The following is a 20,891-nucleotide window of genomic DNA, read 5'->3' on the forward strand; positions in this document are numbered from 1 at the left end:
AAAATGAACAGGAAATTACATCACCACAAACCCCAGGAACCCCATCCAGGAGAAAGATATAAATAGAAAGCAGGAGACAACAGCTTCGCTTCACTTGGAGATCGCCACTGATGATGTTACCTAGCCAGGTAATGAAACGTCTGGATATCAAACCTACAGCTCAGCGAGCAAACCTACACCCGAGACCTCAACCTGAGCTACAAACCTTCACAAACCTTGCACAAACAAGGTTAAAGAAAGAAATATGGAGAACACTTCACGAGGTCAGGCTAATTCATGTTGAGACCTAGAGGCTGTAAGGTGCCTAAGCCGAAAATGAGATGTTGTCCCTTGGGCTTGCACTGTGCTTTGTTGGAACATTACAGCAATCCCAGGATAGAAATGTGAGCATGAGAACAAGGTAGTTTACTGAAATGGGAAGCAACTAGAAGATCAGAGTCATTCCTACAGTCAGAGCTAGTGGTAGTGTTCAGCAAAGCCATCATCCACTCTGCATTTGGCCTCACCATTGTAAAGGTTAATGCATTTTGAGCAATAAACACAGTAGAAAAGATTGAAAAAAGTATACGCAAAATGTTGCTTCACCTGGAAAGTATGTTAGCAGCCTTGGACAGTGAGAAGTGAGGAAGTGATTGGACAGTTGCCATGGAGAATGAAGTATTAGAAGCAATGGAGGAGGGGACCAGGGTATTGTGGAGGTAATACAGAATGCCGAAAGTGGAGGTGTGAGGAGAAGATTCATTTGATGGTGGCATATTGCTGAAGATGGCAGAAATGGCAGAAAGCAATGACTAGTGAAGTGGAAAGTGAAGGCAAGAAGAACTCTATTGTGATGGGATTAAGAGGAAGGGATGAGGGTATAAGCACAGGAAATGGGTTGGACATGGCTGAAGATCCTATCAATCAGACTGAACTATGGTCAGGGAAGTAATGCAAAGAAACAGGCATAATATGGACCCATGTGGATACCCATAGCCAGATCTCATGGTGAAGAGGAGGAAACTGGTAATTGTGGAACTGATGTAAAGAATCAGAAGAATCATGAAGAATCATGAACGTAAATGTGAGAGACTCAAAATGACGAGAGGGGGGGGGGGGGGGGGGGGGGGGGGGGGGGGGGGGGGGGGGGGGGGAGCGTAGAGTCAAGATGGGAAGAAGTTAATTGGGACAGGAAGAGACTGAAACAGGTGAGTCTGCCAGAGCAATCTGTTTGTGGATTTTGGGATAACTACGTGATTGGGTTACAATGAGGTGGGAAGATGTGCAAGGGGGATCTCCAGAGAACATGACATCAGTGACAGTCCTGAAAATAGCAGCCTGATATTCAGTGGTGAGGTCATGATCCAAGGGAGATAAGAGGAAAGGTCAAAGAGTTGGGGCTCTGCCTCTGCACGATTGAAGTCACGATGCCTGACAACAAAAGCAATGTAGAAGCGAATTACTGCAGATGCTGGAATCTGTACTGAAAACAAATGCTGGGGATCACAATGGATCAGGCAGCATCAATGGAGAGAAAGCAAGATAATGTTTAGAGTCATAGGGATGTACAGCACGGAAACAGACCCTTCGGTCCAACTCGTCCATGCTGACCAGATTTCACAACCACTTGGCCCATATCCCTCAAAACCCTTCCTATTCATATACCCATCCAAATGACTTTTAAATGTTGCAATTGTACCAGCCTCCACCACTTCCTCTGGCAGCTCATTCCATACACGTACCACTCTCTGTGTGAAAAAGTTGCCCCTTAGGTCTCTTTTATATCTTTCCCCTCTCACACTAAACCTATGCCCCCTAGTTTTGGATTCCCCTACCCCAGGGAAAAGACTTTGTCTATTTATCCTATCCATACCCCTCATGATTTTATAAACCTCTATAAGGTCACCCCCTCAGCCTCCGACACTCCAGGAAAAACAGCCCCAGCCTATTCAACCTCTCCCTATCGCCCAAATATTCCAAACCTGGCAAGGTCCTTGTAAATCTTTTCTGAGCCCTTTCAAGTTTTACAACATGCATCCGATAGGAAGGAGACCAGAAGTGCACACCATATTCCAAAAATGGCCTAACCAATGTCCTGTACAGCTGCAACATGACCTTCCAACTCGTGTACTCAATATTCTGACCAATAAATGAAAGCATACCAAACGCCTTCTTCACTATCCTATCTACCTGCGATTCCACTTTCAAGGAGCTATGAATCTGCACTCTAACATCTCTTTGTTCACCAACACTCCCTAGGACCTTACCAATAAGTGTATAAGCCCTGCTAAGATTTGATTTCTCAAAGTGCAGCACCTCGCTTGTATCTAAATTAAACTCCATCTGCTAGTCCTCAGCCCATTGGCCCATCTGATCAAGATCCCATTGTACTCTGAGGTAACCTGTTTTGCTGTCCACAGCACCTTCAATTTTGGTGTCATCTGCAAACTCACTAACTATACTTCTTATGCCCACATCCAAATCATTAATATAAATGATGAATCGTCGTGGACCCAACACCGATCCTTGTGGCATTCTACTGGTCACAGGCCTCCAGTCTGTAAAACAACCCTCCACCACCACCCTCTGTCTTCTACCTTTGAGCCAGTTCTGTATCCAAATGGCTAGTTCTCCCTGTATTTCATGAGGTCTAACCTTGTTAACCAGTCCCCATGGGAAGCTTTGTCCAACACCTTACTACAGATCAAGTCTACCCCTCTGCCCTCATCAATCCTCTTTGTTCTTTCTTCAAAAACTCAATCAAGTTTGTGAGACATGATTTCTCATGTTGACTATCCCTAATCAGTCCTTGCCTTTCCAAATACATGTACATCCTGTCCCTCAGGATTCCCTCCAACAACTTGCCCACCACCGATGTCAGGCTCAGTGGTCTATAGTTCCCTGGCTTGTCCTTACTACTTTTTAAAAATAGTGGCACCACGTTAGCCAACCTCCAGTCTTCCGGCACCTCACCTATGATTATCAATGATACAAAAATCTCAGCAAGGGGCCCAGCAATTACTTCCCTAGCTTCCCACAGAGTTCTAGGGTACACCTGATCAGATCCTGGGGATTTATCCACTTTTATGCGTTTCAAGACATCCAGCACTTCCTCCTCTGTAATATGGACATTTTTCAAGGTGTCACCATCTATTTCCCTACATTCTATATCTTCCATGTCCTTCTTCACAGGAAACACTGATGCAAGATACTCGTTTTGTATCTCCCCCATCTCCTGTGGCTCCACACAACGACCGCCTTGCTGATCTTCGAGGGGCCCTATTCTCTCCCTAGTTACCCTTTTGTCCTTAACATATTTGTGAAAACCCTTTCGATTCTCCTTAACCTTATTTGCCAAAGCTAGCTCATGTCCCCTTTTTGCCCTCCTGAATTTTCTCTTAATTATACTCTTCTAAGGATTAACCTGATCTATCCTGTCTATACCTGACATATGCTTCCTTCTTTTTCTAAACCAAACCCTCAATTTCTTTAGTCATCCAGCATTCCCTATACCTACCAGCCTTTCCTTTCACCCTAACAGGAATATACTTTCTCTGGATTCTCGTTATCTCATTTCTGTGAGCTTCACGTTTTCAGCCGTCCCTTTACCTGCGAACACCTGCCCGAATTAGCTTTTGAAAGTTCTTGCCTAATACAGTCAAAATTAGCCTTACTCCAATTAAGAAATACAGCTTTTAGATCTGATCTATCCTTTTTCATCACTATTTTAAAACTAATTGAATTATGGTCACTGGCCCCAAAGTGCTCTCCCACTGACACTTCAGTCATCTGCCCTGTCTTATTTCCCAAACGTAGGTCAAGTTGGCACCTTCTCTAGTAGGTACATCCACATACTGAATCAGAATTTTTTTTTGTACACACTTAACAAATTCCTCTCCATCTAAACCCTTAACACTGTGGCAGTCCCAGTCTCGGTTTGGAAAGTTAAAATCCCGTACAATAACCACCCTATTATTCTGACAGATAACCAAGATCTCCTTACAAATTTTTGTATGTAGGTTTGCTCACTGAGCTGGAAGGTTCATTTTCAGACGTTTTGTCACCCTACTAGGTAACATCTTCAGTGGGCTGGTGATGTCATTTCCTGTAGAGAGATTAAATTTCCTGTTCTTTTTCTCAGCAGGTGGTAGATAGGGTCTAACTCGATGTGTTTGTTGATAGAGTTCCAGTTGGAATGTCATGCTTCTAGGAATTCTCGTGCATTGTGGATTGAAAAAGAATGGGTACCCAATGAACACAGTCCACCAATTTCTCAGCAACAAACTCAAACAAGTGGACAAAACGCATCCAGAAACCCTAGCCACTCTCCCCTACATCAAGGACATCTCAGAAATGACTGCCAGACTACTCAGATCCCTTGGCATCATGGTGGCCCACAAACCCACCAACACACTAAAACAGTAGCTAATGAACTTGAAAGACCCTATACAGACAACAAGCAAAACTGATGTCATTTACAAAATACCATGCAATGACTGTAACAAACACTACATTAGACAAACAGGTAGAAAACTAGCCACCAGGATACATGAACATCAACATCAACAAAATGACATGACCCTCTCTCCTTAGTATCCTTACATACAGATGAGGAAGTAAACCACTTCAACAGGGACAACACATCCATCCTAGGTCAAGCTAAATAGAGACTTGCACGAGAATTCCGAGAAGCATGGTATTCCAACCAGAACTCTGTCAACAAACTCATCGAGTTCAACCCCATCTACCATCCCCTCAGAAAAACAAGAAATGACATCACCACAGGAAATGACATCACCAACCCAAAGAAACCCAAACATATAAATAGAAAGGAGTCAGCAGCAATGCTTTGCCTGGAGGCCCACTGAAGATGTTACCTAGTGTGATGACGAAACGTCTAGAAACGAATCTTCCAGCTCAGTGAGTAAACCTACATCCAGAACCTCAACCTGAACTACAACTCTTCTCAATGCTACTTACAAATTTGTTTCTCAATTTCCAGCTGACTATTAGGTGGCCTATAATACAATCCCAATAAAGTGTTCATCCCTTTCCTATTTCTCAGTTCCACCCAAATAACTTCCCTAGATCTATTTCTAGGAATATCCTCCCTCAGTACCGCTGTAATGCTATCCCTTATCAAAAACGCTAATCCCCTTCCTCTCTTGCCTCCCTTTCTGTCCTTCCTGTATCCTGGAACATCCCAGTCCCATGTTCTTAACCATACCCTGAGGTCATCTGCCATCCCTGTTCAGCCCCTTGCATTGAAATAAATGCAGTTTAATTTATCAATCCTACCTTGTTCTCTGCTTTGTCCCTGCCTGCCCTGACTGTTTGACTCGCTTCTGTTCTCAACTGCATCAGTCTCAGATTGATCTCTTTCCTCACTATCTCCCTGGGTCCCAACACCCCACCTTACTAGTTTAAATTCTCCCGGGCAGCTCTAGCAAATCTCCCTGCCAGTATATTTGACCCCTTCCAATTCAGGTGCAATCCGTCCTTCTTGTACAGGTCACTTCTTCCCCAAAACAACTTCCAACGATCCAAAAATGTGAATCCTTCTCCCATACACCAACTCCTCGACCATGCATCCATCTGCTCTATCCTCCTATTTCTACCCTCATTAGCTCGTAGCACTGGGAGTAATCCAGATATTACTACTCTCGAGGACCTCCATTTTAAATTCCTGCCTAACTCTCTATATTCTCCCTTCAGAATTTCCTCCTTTTCCCTTCCTATGTCATTGGTTCCAATGTGTATAATGATCTCCTGCTGTGCCCTCTCCCCACTGAGAACATTCTGCACTCTCTCTGAGACATCCTTGATGCTGGCACCAGGGAAGCAACACACCATTCTGATTTTTCGCTGTTGGCCATAGAAACATCTGTCTGTACCTCGGACGAGAGAGTCCCCTAATACAATTGATCTCTTGGAACCCAGCATATCCCTCATTGCATTACAGTCAGTCTCAATACCAGAACTTGGCTGTTTGTGCTACATTCCCGAGAATCCATCACCCCCTACATTTTCAAAAACAGCATACTTGTTTGAAATGGGTATAGCCATAGAAGACTCCTGCACTACCTGCCTACCTCTCTTACTTTCCTGGAATTAATCCATCTATGTGACTGTATCTGTAACTTTTCTCCCTTTCTCTAACTGCAATCCATCACACCCCCTTGCTCTTGTAAATTTATCATTGCCTCTAAATGCCACTCCAAACGATCCATTCGATTTGATAGGATTCGCAATCAACAGCATTTAATGCAGATATAATCCTCAGTAATATGTAAACTCTGCCTAAACTCCCACATCTGACAAGAAGAGCATCTCACTATACTAAGGGCCATTTTTGCTTCTTCCAATCTACAGACCCAGAAAATAGCACCTTCTTATTCCTCAACAAATAATGTTCCAGGCTAGCTTAATACTTATGGCTTATATTTTCAAGTTTAATCAAGAGAACATATGATCAAGAAAGAACCCACTCTACTCACTATTGTAGATTTATAGCAAGGTTATACTTAAAACTATTCACTTATCTGTTTCTGTGCTGTGACCTCTCCTAAACAGGTTCCTCCAAGATCAGTTGTATATTTCACTGTTTGTTAATTTTCCTAGATACATTCTGATGTCCCATGATACATGAATTCAACAGCAAATGCAGTAACTGCGTAAGTTCACTGCTGTGTCAGTTAGCAATGTGGGTTTCTTTCTCTCTCTCTCTCTCTCCTGCACTGACCTGGCCATGTGCTGCCTTTTGTCTGTCCCTCTCCCTTTTAAAAATGCAGTTGTTTTGACGTTTTTTTTCTCCAAAGATCCAAAACAATGCAACAGCATATTGCTGCTCCTGGAATTCAAGGAAATCACCTCCAACATCTAAAATACCTCAAAAAAGGAGCAGCATGTTCCAGCCAGAAATTTTTGCTCCTCTCCATCTTGGATTACCCAGATGACACTTCATCAGAGGTGACATGAAGTGTGGAAGGGGCAGCATTTATGCAATAGCATGGTGGCGGATTGGGCGGATTGGTGGGTGGGGAGAGGATGGTGATAGTTCAGATTAAGTGATCAGAATGTGAAAATGCCTGAACAATGATGTGTTGAACTGTCAGACTGGAAAGAACAGGCAGTCCCACTGGGGTGGGGAGAGGGGAGACAGGATGCAACAAGTAAAGCTAAAAGAAAAGGAAGGAATGGGAGTAGGTTCACAACCTGAAGGTGTTGAACTCAACATTAAGTCCAGAAGATCGTAAACTTTCTCATCTGAAGATGAGATGTTGCTCCTCCAGTTTGTGCTGTGATTCACTGAATCATTGCAGCACGCCGAGGATAGAGAAATGGGCATACGAGCAGGAAGTTGTGTTAAAATGATCAGCTACAGCAAGGTCAAGGCCATGCTTGCACGGGGGCCAGTGTTCTGCAAAGCAGCAGTATGTACCTGGACTAATAATCAAGAGACATGAGATAAATCCCACAACAATAATTGGAGAACTAACTAAACCTGGTATATCAAGTCATGATGACTATGTCATTAAAAAAACATTCATAAAAAAAAGAAAATCTGTTATTCTTGCCTTGTCTGGTCTATATGTGACTCCAGATCCATGACAAGGTTGATTCTTACTGACCTCTGAAATATTCTGGCAAACCACATAGTGATGACCACTAACCAGTGGCTCTGCAAATGACATCACAGTTGCAAATGAAGATTTCCTTTTTAACAAGCTCGACAGGTAAAATTGGAAACTTTCTCTGAAGGGGAGGGCATTAATGATTCAGGCAGGTTTTCATGACAATCCATAATCCTTCAAGATTATTTTGCTCGTGCTAATCCACAAATCTGCAAATTCACTATTTTTGACAGAGTTTGGAATAGCTTGTCTTTAACCCATCCCTTTGGAATTGAGTATCATAACACTAGGCTATCCTTACTCGCATTGCTAATACATAGAGATCTTTTACAGAGATCAAAAGATGGATGGGGTGTTCCATTTTGCATTTATTGTTAAATGCTGTCTTCAAAAAACAGTTCAACTTAATTGAACCAAGAAGTGATACCTTATTTCCATTATTATACACATTCCTTCTTTGACCAATGCAATCAATAGAAATGAAATAATACAAGTATCATTTGGATTTTCCTAAGACGTGTGCACTTACTTGTAAAGCTGGTCTTTTGATGGAATCAAGCAAAAGTCTGGCTCTCGTGGCCACTGCTGGATTAACATCTTCAACTGCAGCAAGGAAACAGCAGAAGGCATGGGCTAGAGAGTACTTCAGCACATGATTCTTTGTCACAGATTGGATATCCAGAAATCTGCACAGAACCACTACTTTCTCCACTACATACCAAAAAAAAAATGAATTGGTACCAAAAGCAGTAGCAAATGTTTGAATGTCATTATCTAGATTGCTATACATAACTAAAGCTTACAGCATACATTAACCAGTTCTAGTTCCCTGGATGATAAATTATTTCCTGTTTTATTTACCTGGAAATAAAGAATTTATTTTATTTAGCAGATCTAGCAGAATATAGTTCAAACATTAATCATTCTCAGTCAGACATTGTAATTTATAGATCAGATGTCAACATGATTTACATTAATGGCTTCAAACCCAGGCATGAGGGTGTCCAGAACCAGGGGACACAGTCTCAGAAAAAGAGACAGACCATTTAGGACTCCCTTCATTCCCAGAGTGATGTATCTTTGGAATTCTCTGCCCCTGATACCTTTGTAGGCTAAGTCAGTATGTTAACAATAGAGATCAATAAAGTTTTACATATTAAAAATATCAACGGATACAGGAATAGTGCAGGGAAATGATGGTGGGTTAGGAAGAAAAGCAACATTCTCACTGAATACTATGAATGGGCTCAAAGGGCTAATTGGACTTTTCCTGCTCCAACTTATGTTCTTGTGATGCAAGGTCTGCCAGAGCAAATACTTCTGATGGATGACTTGTTCCTATCCTACGAACATGTCTCTTTGGTCGAGTGATTAAAAGCAGAAAATATTAGCCATGTTTTATTTCTCTTTCTACACTTTCTCTAGCAGCAACCTATTGTACTGGTCTGCACGTTGCAGATAGGAATTTTGGGAGATTGAACCTGTACATTCCAACTTGCAAGTTTCGAGTCAATTACTACTGACTCGGAATTTTACAGGTGATTATGTGACTTCTCCATCCTAACTACTGAACATTCAGAACTACTCCAGCAAATCTAGACAAGAGCAGGACAGCTCACCATTTAATACATTAACTGCTCAGTCATTTATTCTTTTTTTCTCTCAAATTTGCCAAAGTAGAAATATAGCCCTGGTCAAGAAATTTTTAATTTATAAAATTATACATGGAATAAATGGTGTAAATGGGGAAAAGTGGGTGAAGAAATAAAGGCAACTAAGTCAATGTTGATGTCAATTCATTACTTGATAACATGCAGATGAACAGATTAACTGGATTGAAGGGAGATAATTAATGTTTACAAGAAAAAGCATAGATTTAGCCTTAGATGAATTTAGAAGTAATTTACACATGGGATAACACAAATACACAAAAGATCACCAAGAAAGCCAGAAATTAGTATATTAAAAATCAAAGAAATTTAACTATGAACATATAGGGCATTAGAAGGCGACACAAAATAAAGTTTGTAACTTTGGAACAGAGCCAATGAATGGAAATAGTTTTGTCCAGTTCTGTTGTGATACAAGCGAACTAAGTGTGTCTGCTAATGTGTCATTGATATCCACAGTCTTCTGGATCTCATTTGTTGTGTTACTGATAGGGATTAGGGAGGGGGTATTTCCAGAATTCACCCTGAAATTGACAGTAGATTTTTTTCTGCCATTTTTTTTGTGCCAAAGATTTACTATTTCTATCAGCCAGGGAGCTAGTGCATCAGTTGATACAAAATAGGATAAGAATTGATGGAGCTGACTGTTGTTCCTCGTCTTTATTTACATATTTACCACAGTGACCCGAAGCAATAAGAGGATGTGTGCACCCAGGTGGGGAGATAGAGAAGCAGTGCATAGGAATGCGACACATGAGGAGTTATAAGCATCCAAAAAGACCATTTGGAAGCCATGGATCCTCAGTTTTCTACTGGCCATATTTACACCGTTAGGTTGCTCATTGATGATAATCTGCCCTTATGTAATAATCAACCACCCTTCAATCCAGTCCTAAGTCTCAGAAAATTACTGCAATCCCATCATACTGATCATGTCATGATAACATACATAAATTGCTGCAAATATGTGCAATAAAAATGTATAATGCATATGCCATCACTGAAAAGGCAGATAGGTGTTTCTGGAATCAATTTTTTTTTCTGAAACAAAAAGGCTTGAAACTTCATATTATATTAAGTGACCAGAGTCCCAGAGGGCTATAAGGCTGGGCTCTCATTAGAGAGAGAGGACTAGTAGTGGTTTAAGCTGAGGGTCACCACTCCTCAGGCAAGGTGCAAGTCAAGAAGATGTAACAGAAATTACAGTCAGAAATAGACTATCATCCAATTACTTTAATATTTGACTAATCAATTAGAGTGAAGAATTCCAATTTATGGTTATAATGTTGCTACAGTATCTATTTTAATAATCGAGTTGACAAACATCACTAAAATTATTGTAAAAATCTACCATGACCAAACTATAACACTGTACGTAGCGCAGGCAATCCAGTATCACACCTCTGGCTACACATACTTTTAGTTTCAACTTGCATTGCATTTTGAATAGTTTCACATCTTTGTAATAAATTAGATTTTTCGGGAATGGAATACTCACCTCAGTACATTGTGATTTCCAAAGTATCTAAAATGGCATAATAGCTATGTTGACATGTATGGAAAGCAAAACAGCTGATTGGTAATATACATGGAGTGTAGTGATAAGTAAGATCTCATGACATCAATCCTAAATTGTGCAATTGGTAAGTCTGAGTTTTTTCTCACTATGAGCAGCAGTTGCACCAGATTTTGGTGGAACAGCAGAATGTGTAAATTGTGCAATGGCTTATGTTGGCTTATCAGTCAATTCAATGCATAGTTAATATGTCTTTCTTCACTGTTCTTTGACTGATTTCAAGAGAGTGTGCAGGTAAGTAACAGAAATATTCTTGCTATAATTTCCAAACCCAACACAGCTTCTGGATTAAAAAAATACTTGCAACTAACAGCATTAATTTTAGTTCTGACACCTTGTTTCATTAATACATTTTTAAAGTAAAAACATACTTTATTACAGAATTATGTCTTTATCTTAAGTTAGAGTTTTTGAGTTTTAAAAATTATATTTGAGTTTGAGATTACACACTTTGCACTGTGCTTTTGTTTTTCATCTTACCAGCTTCAAAACGCATCTTCCAGTCTTTGCTGTTAAAATTGCTATCAATGATGCCCCAGAATATATCAGCACCACGAGAGAGAGAAAGAGCATGCAGGAACAAGGGTATTGCCACAGAGGCAAGCTGGGAGAATTCAGACTTAAGTACTTTCCATAGGCTGCAAAAAACACAAGCAGAAATGAACTTTGGATGCTGTCTTCCAGTTTTATAAGTTATCTGTACAAGATAGTGTGTATATTTTTTCTCCACATCACAAATAACTTGGTTATTTTGGAACTCAGTATTTTTTAGTCTCCAATGTCAGCCTTGAATTTGTATGTCCAGTTATTTAAAAGAAATAATGGAATGCTGGGGTGAATCGCAAGCCAGCAATCTCATCAAGTTTACATAGCATCAGGAACCACTAGTTTCAGACTGCATGCCTATCTTCTAGATAAAGAGATAAAACTCGGAATTTGTAATCTGTGGGGAAGCAAGGACACTTGCTGCTGATATCAAAGGAAGTTGCCTACAATGATCTAATGGTCTCTCTGGCATGGATTTCCTTTTTCCAATTTTAAATTCTGCACCAAGTTTTGGGGATCTCTTTGCATGCAGCAGCAGTGATGTCAACAAAACAGGAAGCAGTCAACCACAACAAAGTATTCACACGCAGCAAAAACACTCAACATCTTTTACTTGCAATTTAAATTTCCAGATAACAAAGTAAATAGTTACGATTTGATTAAAATAGACTCTGACTTTTTTTGAAAAATCATTTTTAAAATGTACAATTTGTTGTTTTACAACATAAATCTTTCAGGACCAAAGTGTCCAGCAAAAATTATGAAGTCAGTACATTAATGTTGGGAGATATTGAGGGGCGACGCTCCGAAAGCTAGTGTCCAACAATTAAACCTATTGGACTATAACCTGGTGTTGTGTGATTTTTAACTTTGTCAAGTTTTCTTTTAAACAGTGAAACCAAAAGCATAAGATTGGAACTTTTCATCAATTCAATATCCCATTGACTGCAATACGATTGCGTGGGGCGGGAGGGGGGGAGGGGGGATTGGAATATGAGGGCGAACATCTCAAATGCACAAACTGGAGAATCACAGAGTCACTGATATCAACTTCTGGATTTCCAAATTGTTCTTTGCATGTGCAGACTCCAGATATGGCTGTCAGTTTCAGTGGAGGAATGGTTATGCACATGGACAATTTCACCACCATTAAAACTGCAAAATCCAGGCCGATGTTTTCGATCTACGATGGATTACAGAACTCCAATAACACCAGATACATTATTTTTGTTTGTAAGTCTTTCAATATTTAACGTCCTTAGTGACCCTGTAAACATAGCATGGTACAACTTTACCCTCCCAAGAGGAGGCATTCCCACAACTGGCAGGTAGCCTCCAGCAGAAAATTTACCTGATGCGGCAGTGCTTTTGTTATCTCCCAACATTAGAAAATGACCATGGGTATTGTGATGTTCAAATCCTACAGATAAGTATAATAACTATAGCTACATTGCATTAATCAGACATAAAGCTGTTTAGGCTAACATTAAACTATTAGGTTACAACAGAGAAGCATGCTTCAAGTGTCTGGAGGTAAGGTGGCGTATGAAATCTTTAACAAAAACAGAAATTGACAGAAAATCTCAGCAGGCCTAGCACCATCTGTGAAGATAAATCAGAGTTAACATCAGGGACCCAATGAAAGGGACCTCAAAATCATACATTTCAATGGGATTTTCTTTTTATTCTTCTAAACTCCAATGGAAACATGCTTAACCTTTCCTCTTTAGAGAATCACTTCATTGCAAGAATCAGTCAAGTTGCTGGATGACAAAGACAATGTGGTCCATGTCAAAGGGGGCAAACAGACCAAAAAAGGACAAGAAGAACAAGTTTATCTTTGCCACAGTCACGTACAATATTCTGTGTACTTTTGATAAAGGCAGTTTCAGTATCATGACAGGCAGATTAGATGGATTAAAATATGGAGTTGGAGGAAAGATGTGTGGAGGAAAACTTCTGATACAACAACATGTACATCTGACAAGAAGCGCATTTCACTCTACTAAAGGCCATTTTTGCTCCTTCACAATCTACAGACGCAGAAAATAACTGTCTTATTCTTGTACAAAACACTGCCTCAGGTTAAATTAATAGTTTTGGGTAAAATTTTAAGTTTAATCAAGAGACATATCTCAAAAAACATATAACCAAGAAAGAACCCACACACTTAAAACAATTCACTTATCTGTTTCTGCACTGCGAACTTCATCCAAACAGTTTCTCCAAGATCAGTTATATTATAGACCCCCTAATGGTCAGAGGGAAATTGAGAAACAAACGTGTAAGGAGATCTCTGTAAGGAGCTATCTGTAAGAATAATGGGGTGGTAAATGTTAGGGATTTTAACTTTCCAAACATAGACTGGGACTGCCATAGTGTTAAGGGTTTAGATGGAGAGGAATTTTTAAGTGTGTACAAGAAAATTTTCTGATTCAGTCCGTGGAGGTATCTACTAGAGAAGGTGCAAAACTTGACCTACTCTTGGGAAATAAGGCAGGGTGGGTGACTGAGGTGTCAGTGGGGGAGCACTTTAGGGCCAGCAACCATAATTCTATTAGATTTAAAATAGTGATGGAAAAGGTTAGACCAGATCTAAAAGTTGAAGTTCTAAATTGGAAAAAGGCCAATTTTGACGGTATTAAGCAAGAAATTTCAAAAGGTGATTGGGGGCAGATGTTCACAGGTAAAGGGACAGCTGGAAAATGGGAAGCCTTCAGAAATGAGATAATGAGGATCCAGAGAAAATATATTCCTGTCAGGGTGAAAGGGAAGGGTGGTAGGTATAGGGAATGCTGGATGACTAAAGAAATTGAGGGTTTGGTTAAGAAAACGAAGGAAGCATATGTTAGGTATAAACAGGATAGATCGAGTAAATCCTTCGAAAAGTATAATGGCAGTAGGAGTATATTTAAGAGGGAAATCAAGAGGGCAAAAAGGGGACATGAAATAGCTTTGGCAAATAGAATTAAGGAGAATCCAAAGGGTTTTTAACAAATACATTAAGGACAAAAGGGTATCTAGGGAGAGAATAGGGCCCCTCGAAGATCAGCAATGTGGTGTTTGTGTGGAGCTGCAGAAAATGGGGGAGATACTAAATAAATATTTTGCATCAGTATCTACTGTGGAAAAGGGTATGGAAGATATACAATGTAGGGAAATAGATGGTGACACCATATTACAGAGGAGGAACTGCTGGATGTATTGAAATGCATAAAGGTGGATAAATCCCCAGGACCTGATCAGGTGTACCCTAGAACTCTGTGGGAAGCTAGAGAAGTGATTGCTGGGCCTCTTGCTGAGATTTTTGTATCATCAATAGTCACAGGTGAGGTGCTGGAAGACTGGAGGTTGGCTAATGTGGTGCCACTGTTTATGAAGGGTGGTAAGGACAAGCCAGGGAAACTATAGACCAGTGAGCCTGACATCAGTGGTGGTCAAGTTATTGGAGGGAATCCTGAGGGACAGAATGTACATGTATTTGGAAAGGCAAGGACTGATTAGGGATAGTCAACATGGCTTTGTGCATAGGAAATCATATCTCACCAACTTGATTGAATTTTTTGAAAAAGTAACAAAGAAGATTGATGAGGGCAGAGCAGTAGATGTGATCTATATGGACTTCAGTAAGGCACTCGACAAGGTTCTCCATGGAAGACTGGTTAGCAAGGTTAGATCTCACGGAATAAAGGGAGAACTAGCCATGTTGATACAAAACTGGCTCAAAGGTAGAAGACAGAGGGTGGTGGTGGAGGGTTGTTTTTCAGACTGGAGGCCTGTGACCGGTGGAGTGCCACAAGGATCGGTGCTGGGTCCTTTACTTATTGTCATTTATATAAGTGATTTGGATGCGAGCATAAAAGGTACAGTTAGTAAGTTTACAGATGACACTAAACTGGGAGGTGTAGTGGACAGCGAAGAAGGTTACCTCAGATTACAATGGGATCTTGATCAGATGGGCCAATGGGCTGAGAAGTGGTAGATGGAGTTTAATTCAGATAAATGTGAGGTGCTGCATTTTGGGAAAGCCAATCTAAGCATGACTTATACACTTAATGGTAAGGTCCTAGGGAGTGTTGCTGAACAAAGGGACCTTGGAGTGCAGGTTCATAGCTCCTTGAAAGTGGAGTCGCAGGTAGATAGGATAGTGAAGAAGGCGTTTGGTATGCTTTCCTTTATTGTTGAGAGTATTGAGTACAGGAGTTGGGAGGTCATGTAACGGCTGTACAGGACATTGGTTAGGCCACTGTTGGAATATTGCATGCAATTCTGGTTCCTTTCTATCGGAAAGATGTTGTGAAATTTGAAAGGGTTCAGAAAAGATTTACAAGAATGTTGCCAGGGTTGGAGGATTTGAGCTATAAGAAGAGGCTGAACAGGCTGGCGCTGTTTTCCTTGGAGCGTTGGAGGCTAAGGGGTGACCTTCCAGAGGTTTACAAAATTATGAGGGGCATGGATAGCATAAATAGACAAAGTCTTTTCCCTGGGGTGGGGGAGTCTAGAACTAGAGGGCATAGGTTTAGGGTGAGAGGGGAAAGATATAAAAGAGACCTAAGGGGCAACGTTTTCACACAGAGGGTGGTATATGTATGGAATAAGCTGCCAAAGGAAGTGGTGGAGGCTGGTGCAACTGCAACATTTAAAAGGCATTTGGATGACCAAATGAATCGAAAGCGTTTGGACCGGGTGCTGGAAGGTGGGACTGATTGGGTTGGACCGAACGGTCTGTTTCCATGCTATACATCTCTCTGACTCTATGACTTTGGAGAGAGAAATCATAATGGATGGTGGTTTGCAAAATAGAGGGAGATATAGTATCTAAGGAATGTAAACAATTAACAATATCAACTGAACACTAGACTCAAGAAGGGAAGTTAGTAGTCAGCTCTTCATTGCATTTAAAGTCAAGGGACAAGCAGTGACTTTGATGGATGCTCAGAAATAGCGTTGGATATGAGATGTAGGGAAGATAGTAAGTTCAGGGATAAGGCAGCAGGTAAGTCTCTAAGAGAAAGCTTGATCAGATGGACTTGTAGAATGTGGAGAAGTGGCAGAGGTAGCTGATTGGTGTTTTCAATGTGAATGACAGGGAATTGCATGAGCTTATTATAGGTCTTGCCATATTTATACATACTTCCAATGGTGGCACAGCACCACAACATATTGATCTCACAGCTCAATAATCTACTCTTTAGACTCTTGTGCCCCAAAAACTCAACCTCACTGCTTTGAAATGCTTAATATTTGCTATTTCATTATGAATTTAATGAAACTAAAGTACAGGTTGTTCTGCTATAATGCACGTTTCGTCAACACAAATTCGCTGTAATGTGACTGACAAATTGGGGATAATGTTTCTACAGTGCAAACCTTTAAAATGTCTGTTGGCTGTTATGCGATTACATTGCCAGTACTTTGAGCACTGTTTCTAAAACACAATTTGTCTATAACACAGCGAAAGGAACCATCACATTATAGAAGAACTGACTGTATACACAAAAGGAAAATAAAATACAGATGATACTAAGCTGGAGAGAATTGTGAATTATAAGGTTACGATGAGTGACTTCAGAGGGACACTGACAAATTGGCCAAATGGATAGACACCTGACAGATGAATTTAAATGCAGAGAAATGTAACAGAATGTATTTTGACAGAAGGAACACAGAGAGACAATACAGGCTCAATGGTATAACTCGGAGTACAAGAGCAGGGGGACTTCAGAGTTCCAATTCTCTGAAGGTGCCACACAAGTTGAAACAGTTGTCAAGATGACTTATAGCATCCTTGGGTTTATAAGAAAAGGCATAGAGTATAAAAGCAAGGAAGTGATGCGACACCTCTTCAAATCATCGGTCACACCATATTTGGAGTAATGTGTTCAATCCTGGCATCTTATTTAAAACAGGATACTATAGCCCTGGAAAAAGTACCAAAGAGATGTATTAGAATAATACCACTGATGAGGGATTTTAGATAGAAGAGAAAGAAAAGAAGGATATTGTGCTTCGATTAGTTGATATGACAGTAACTAAGGGTCACAATTTCAAGATTATCAGCAAGAGAGCTAAGAGTGAGAAGAGGAGCAACTTCCTTACTCAGAGTTGTTAGGATTTGGAATGTGCTGCATGGGAGAGTGGTGGAGGAATAGTCCATAGGAGGTCTCAAAAGAGAGCTGATACATATTTGAAAGTGATGAATATCGAAGGCAATGGAGATAGGGCTGGAGTATGGTACAAATGGGTAGCTCCTTCAGGAGCTGGTACAGACACAATGGGCTCCTTCTGTACAGTAAAAGTTGATAGTTCTATTATTTTATTATCTGAAGACATATACTGTAATACTTCTGGACATTTTGGTCAAATTACACTTCATCATCTCGCCTCACTTTGCACAAAGATTATACTAGATCTCTTGAGTCTCCAGTTACAATGTCAGTACTTGCTTAGATTTACAACATATTGTGCGATTCAATTTTTCAGAGTTATATTATACTGCGATGTTATTATAATATTGTTCTTTGCCAGTTATGGATAACATGCTTGGTGCACTTGGTATTACTGATTCATAGCAATGTCCATATTAAAGGATTGATTCTTACATAAGACTTGCAAGTTGATTTAACAACTGTCACAAGTTGATTATCAGGAAATAACATTGCCAGAGAATATAATGATATTTGAAATAAAACAGCGAATCACCAAATTAATGATTGCTACAAAAGTGATACATGCCTCAATCACAGATTCATCGAATCATAGAATCGCTACAGTGTAGAAGCAGGCCCATCGAGTTCACACTGGCCCTCCAAACAGGATCCCATCCAGACCCACTCCCCTACCCTATCCCTATAAACCTGTATTTTATTATGGCTAATCCACCTAACCTGCATATTCCTGAACAACAGGCATTCAACCATGGCCAATCCACCTAATCTAGATAAAAACAATGACTGCAGATGCTACTTTCTCCCCACCCCCACCCTCCTCTAGCTTATCTCTCCACCCTTCAGGCTCTCTGCCTTTATTCCTGATGAAGGGCTTTTGCCCGAAACGTCGATTTTACTGCTCCTCGGATGCTGCCTGAACTGCTGTGCGCTTCCAGCACCACTAATCCAGAATCCACCTAATCTGCACATCTTTGGCTATATCTCCATAAAAAGTTTCATTAATCAAAGTTTAGGCAGTCAGAAAATTTGGAACCCACTTCCAAACATGTAAACAAATAGGGAGATCTTTGTTCACAGACTACATATCCTAACAATTACTGATTTGGAGATGCCGGTGTTGGACTGGGGTGTACAAAGTTAAAAATCACACAACACCAGGTTATAGTCCAACAGGTTTAATTGGAAGCACACTAGCTTTCAGAGCGACGCTCCTTCATCAGGTGATAGTCTATCACCTGATGAAGGAGCATCGCTCCGAAAGCTAGTGTGCTTCCAATTAAACCTGTTGGACTATAACCTGGTGTTGTGTGATTTTTAACAATTACTGGTAAGTCATCAGGATTTCATACTTTGTTAACCTTACCTGGAAATCAACATTTTCTCTTGAATGTAAGCAAGAAAGTTTGGATAATCCTTTCTGGCGAGATACAAACATTCCCCATGGAGACACAATATTTTTAAACAGTTGAGCATGTTGAAAAGAATGTCTGGCTCCTCACAATTTGGGATTTCCTGTTGACACAAACAAGTGAAGCACAGGGAAGAACTTAACAGACCCAAGTGCTGAAATATAACTGAACAAGTTAAATAATAATTACCTGCAATATTGTATGTATCAACTTCAACGTAGCAGGGAGTTGTTCATAATCAAAGGTCCTCTCTGCGTTATTTTTCATTTCTATTAAAATATAAAAATGTTAGTGACTGCATACTCTAACCAATACCTTTTCTGAAGGTACAACAGAATTATTTGTTCAATTGTAAGTTAGTTTGATATTAGTTTGGAGCAGAGTGAATTATACTTGTGAAGTAATGGCTAGTAAATAGGGCTGAATCTTACCAAGAATTGGGTGTGTGTCAACTTCAGGGAGTTTCGTGGAGAGTTTCTCTCCGTGAGCTCTCGTGAGTTTTCTCACACCATTCTCCACAGCTGTACACCGCACTTCTATGGCACCCCACTCGCATTATCTTGCGCTCAACAATGGCTTAAGTACTCACCACTGCTAGGACCTCCCCGGATTTCAACCCCTGGGGCTATATCTAAAGCTCAGTCATGCCCCAAGTCTAGTGTCACCAGCCAAGAGCTGCATTTCACAGTTTCACAGCTGCATTTCACTGTGCATTTCACAGTGCACAGTGGAACAAAAAACAAAGCTTCTGAGGGCACAAAGGGTCCACAGATGGCACTTCACTGTAAATCCAAGTTGATATTCACAGATGTATTGGTATTTTACATCATCATCTCTCTTATCATTGTAACTGCATTTATGAGAATCAAGCTATAGAGGCCACACCTCCCAAACATCACCCATCTTAGAACCCTGTCTAAGGAAATGCAACTCTTTTGCTAATACCTTTGTAGCATAACATCTTCTCATTGTTCAATGTGGGATAATCACATACTGGAAAGTCTTCACACAGTTGAAAATGTTCACTTTTATTCAACAACGACAAAGAGAAAAAGTAAACAAAGAAAAGCTGCAACTGGTTCTGAGATCACATAAGAACTACTTGGCATTTTGAGCAACAACACATGTCCAATCAATGAATGATCATTGCACCCAGCACACATCTGTTCCAACTGGATGAGATGAGTTGAGTAGATGTGGTTTATATAGATTTTAGGAAAGCTTTTGATAGGTCCCACATGGGAGACTGATTGAGAAAGTTAAAGCACGTGGAATTCAGGGAAGCTTGATGAGATGGATCAGAAATTGGCTTAATCATTGGCTGACTGGAGGCCAGTATCCAGCAAAGTACCACATTGATCAGTAAGGGACCCTCACTGTTTTCTATATACATAAATGATACAGATGAAAATGTGGGGGGAGTGTTTTTCAATTTACAGATAACACCAAAATTATGTTAAAACATGGTAAACTCTCCTGCGTAATTTAAAACCAGCAACACAGATAAAAATTATTCCGTGCAGTAATGTGTGAAAATTCGATAGGCCAAGAACTAGTTAAAGTAAAAATTATCAACTTTATTTCTTAAAGTAAAACAGAGAATAATGAACTAACAATTATTTACAATTCCTTCCTCTAATCTAAGCTGTGTACTCTCCTGCAGCTCCTCAACTCTTCTTGGGGTCTCCTCTACTACCTTCACTAATGCAACTGGCTTCGCTTCTTTTACCACATCTTTTCCCACAGTGCCTTTCTTTAACAGTCAGCACTGTGACTTTGTGTTCCACTTTACCACAGTGGAAGCACCTGAGGCCTTTCATCTCCTTTCCACCCTCTTGGGCTTCTTTTTTATTCTGTGGTATATTCTTACCAGTGCTCTCTACTCTTGGTTTAGTAGTATAGGATCT

The 20,891-nt window shown here is 40.3% G+C and overlaps 1 protein-coding gene across 4 annotated transcripts in view; it reads right to left on the minus strand.

Annotated features, from left to right (window-relative positions):
• The window catches only part of LOC122553429 (protein unc-79 homolog), a 218,242-nt gene that overhangs the window by 123,802 nt on the left and 73,549 nt on the right, over window positions 1–20,891 (minus strand). For all 4 annotated transcript variants that reach the window (XM_043697181.1, XM_043697182.1, XM_043697180.1 and 1 more), the window contains 4 exons: window positions 19,174–19,253; window positions 18,939–19,087; window positions 11,340–11,497; window positions 8,143–8,324 (listed from right to left, as the gene is read on the minus strand). In XM_043697181.1, coding sequence (XP_043553116.1) covers window positions 8,143–8,324; window positions 11,340–11,497; window positions 18,939–19,087; window positions 19,174–19,253 — 569 coding nt within the window. The remainder of the gene's footprint in view (window positions 1–8,142; window positions 8,325–11,339; window positions 11,498–18,938; window positions 19,088–19,173; window positions 19,254–20,891) is intronic.

The sequence above is a fragment of the Chiloscyllium plagiosum genome, chromosome 10, assembly GCF_004010195.1.
Source record: "Chiloscyllium plagiosum isolate BGI_BamShark_2017 chromosome 10, ASM401019v2, whole genome shotgun sequence".
NCBI lineage: Eukaryota > Metazoa > Chordata > Chondrichthyes > Orectolobiformes > Hemiscylliidae > Chiloscyllium > Chiloscyllium plagiosum.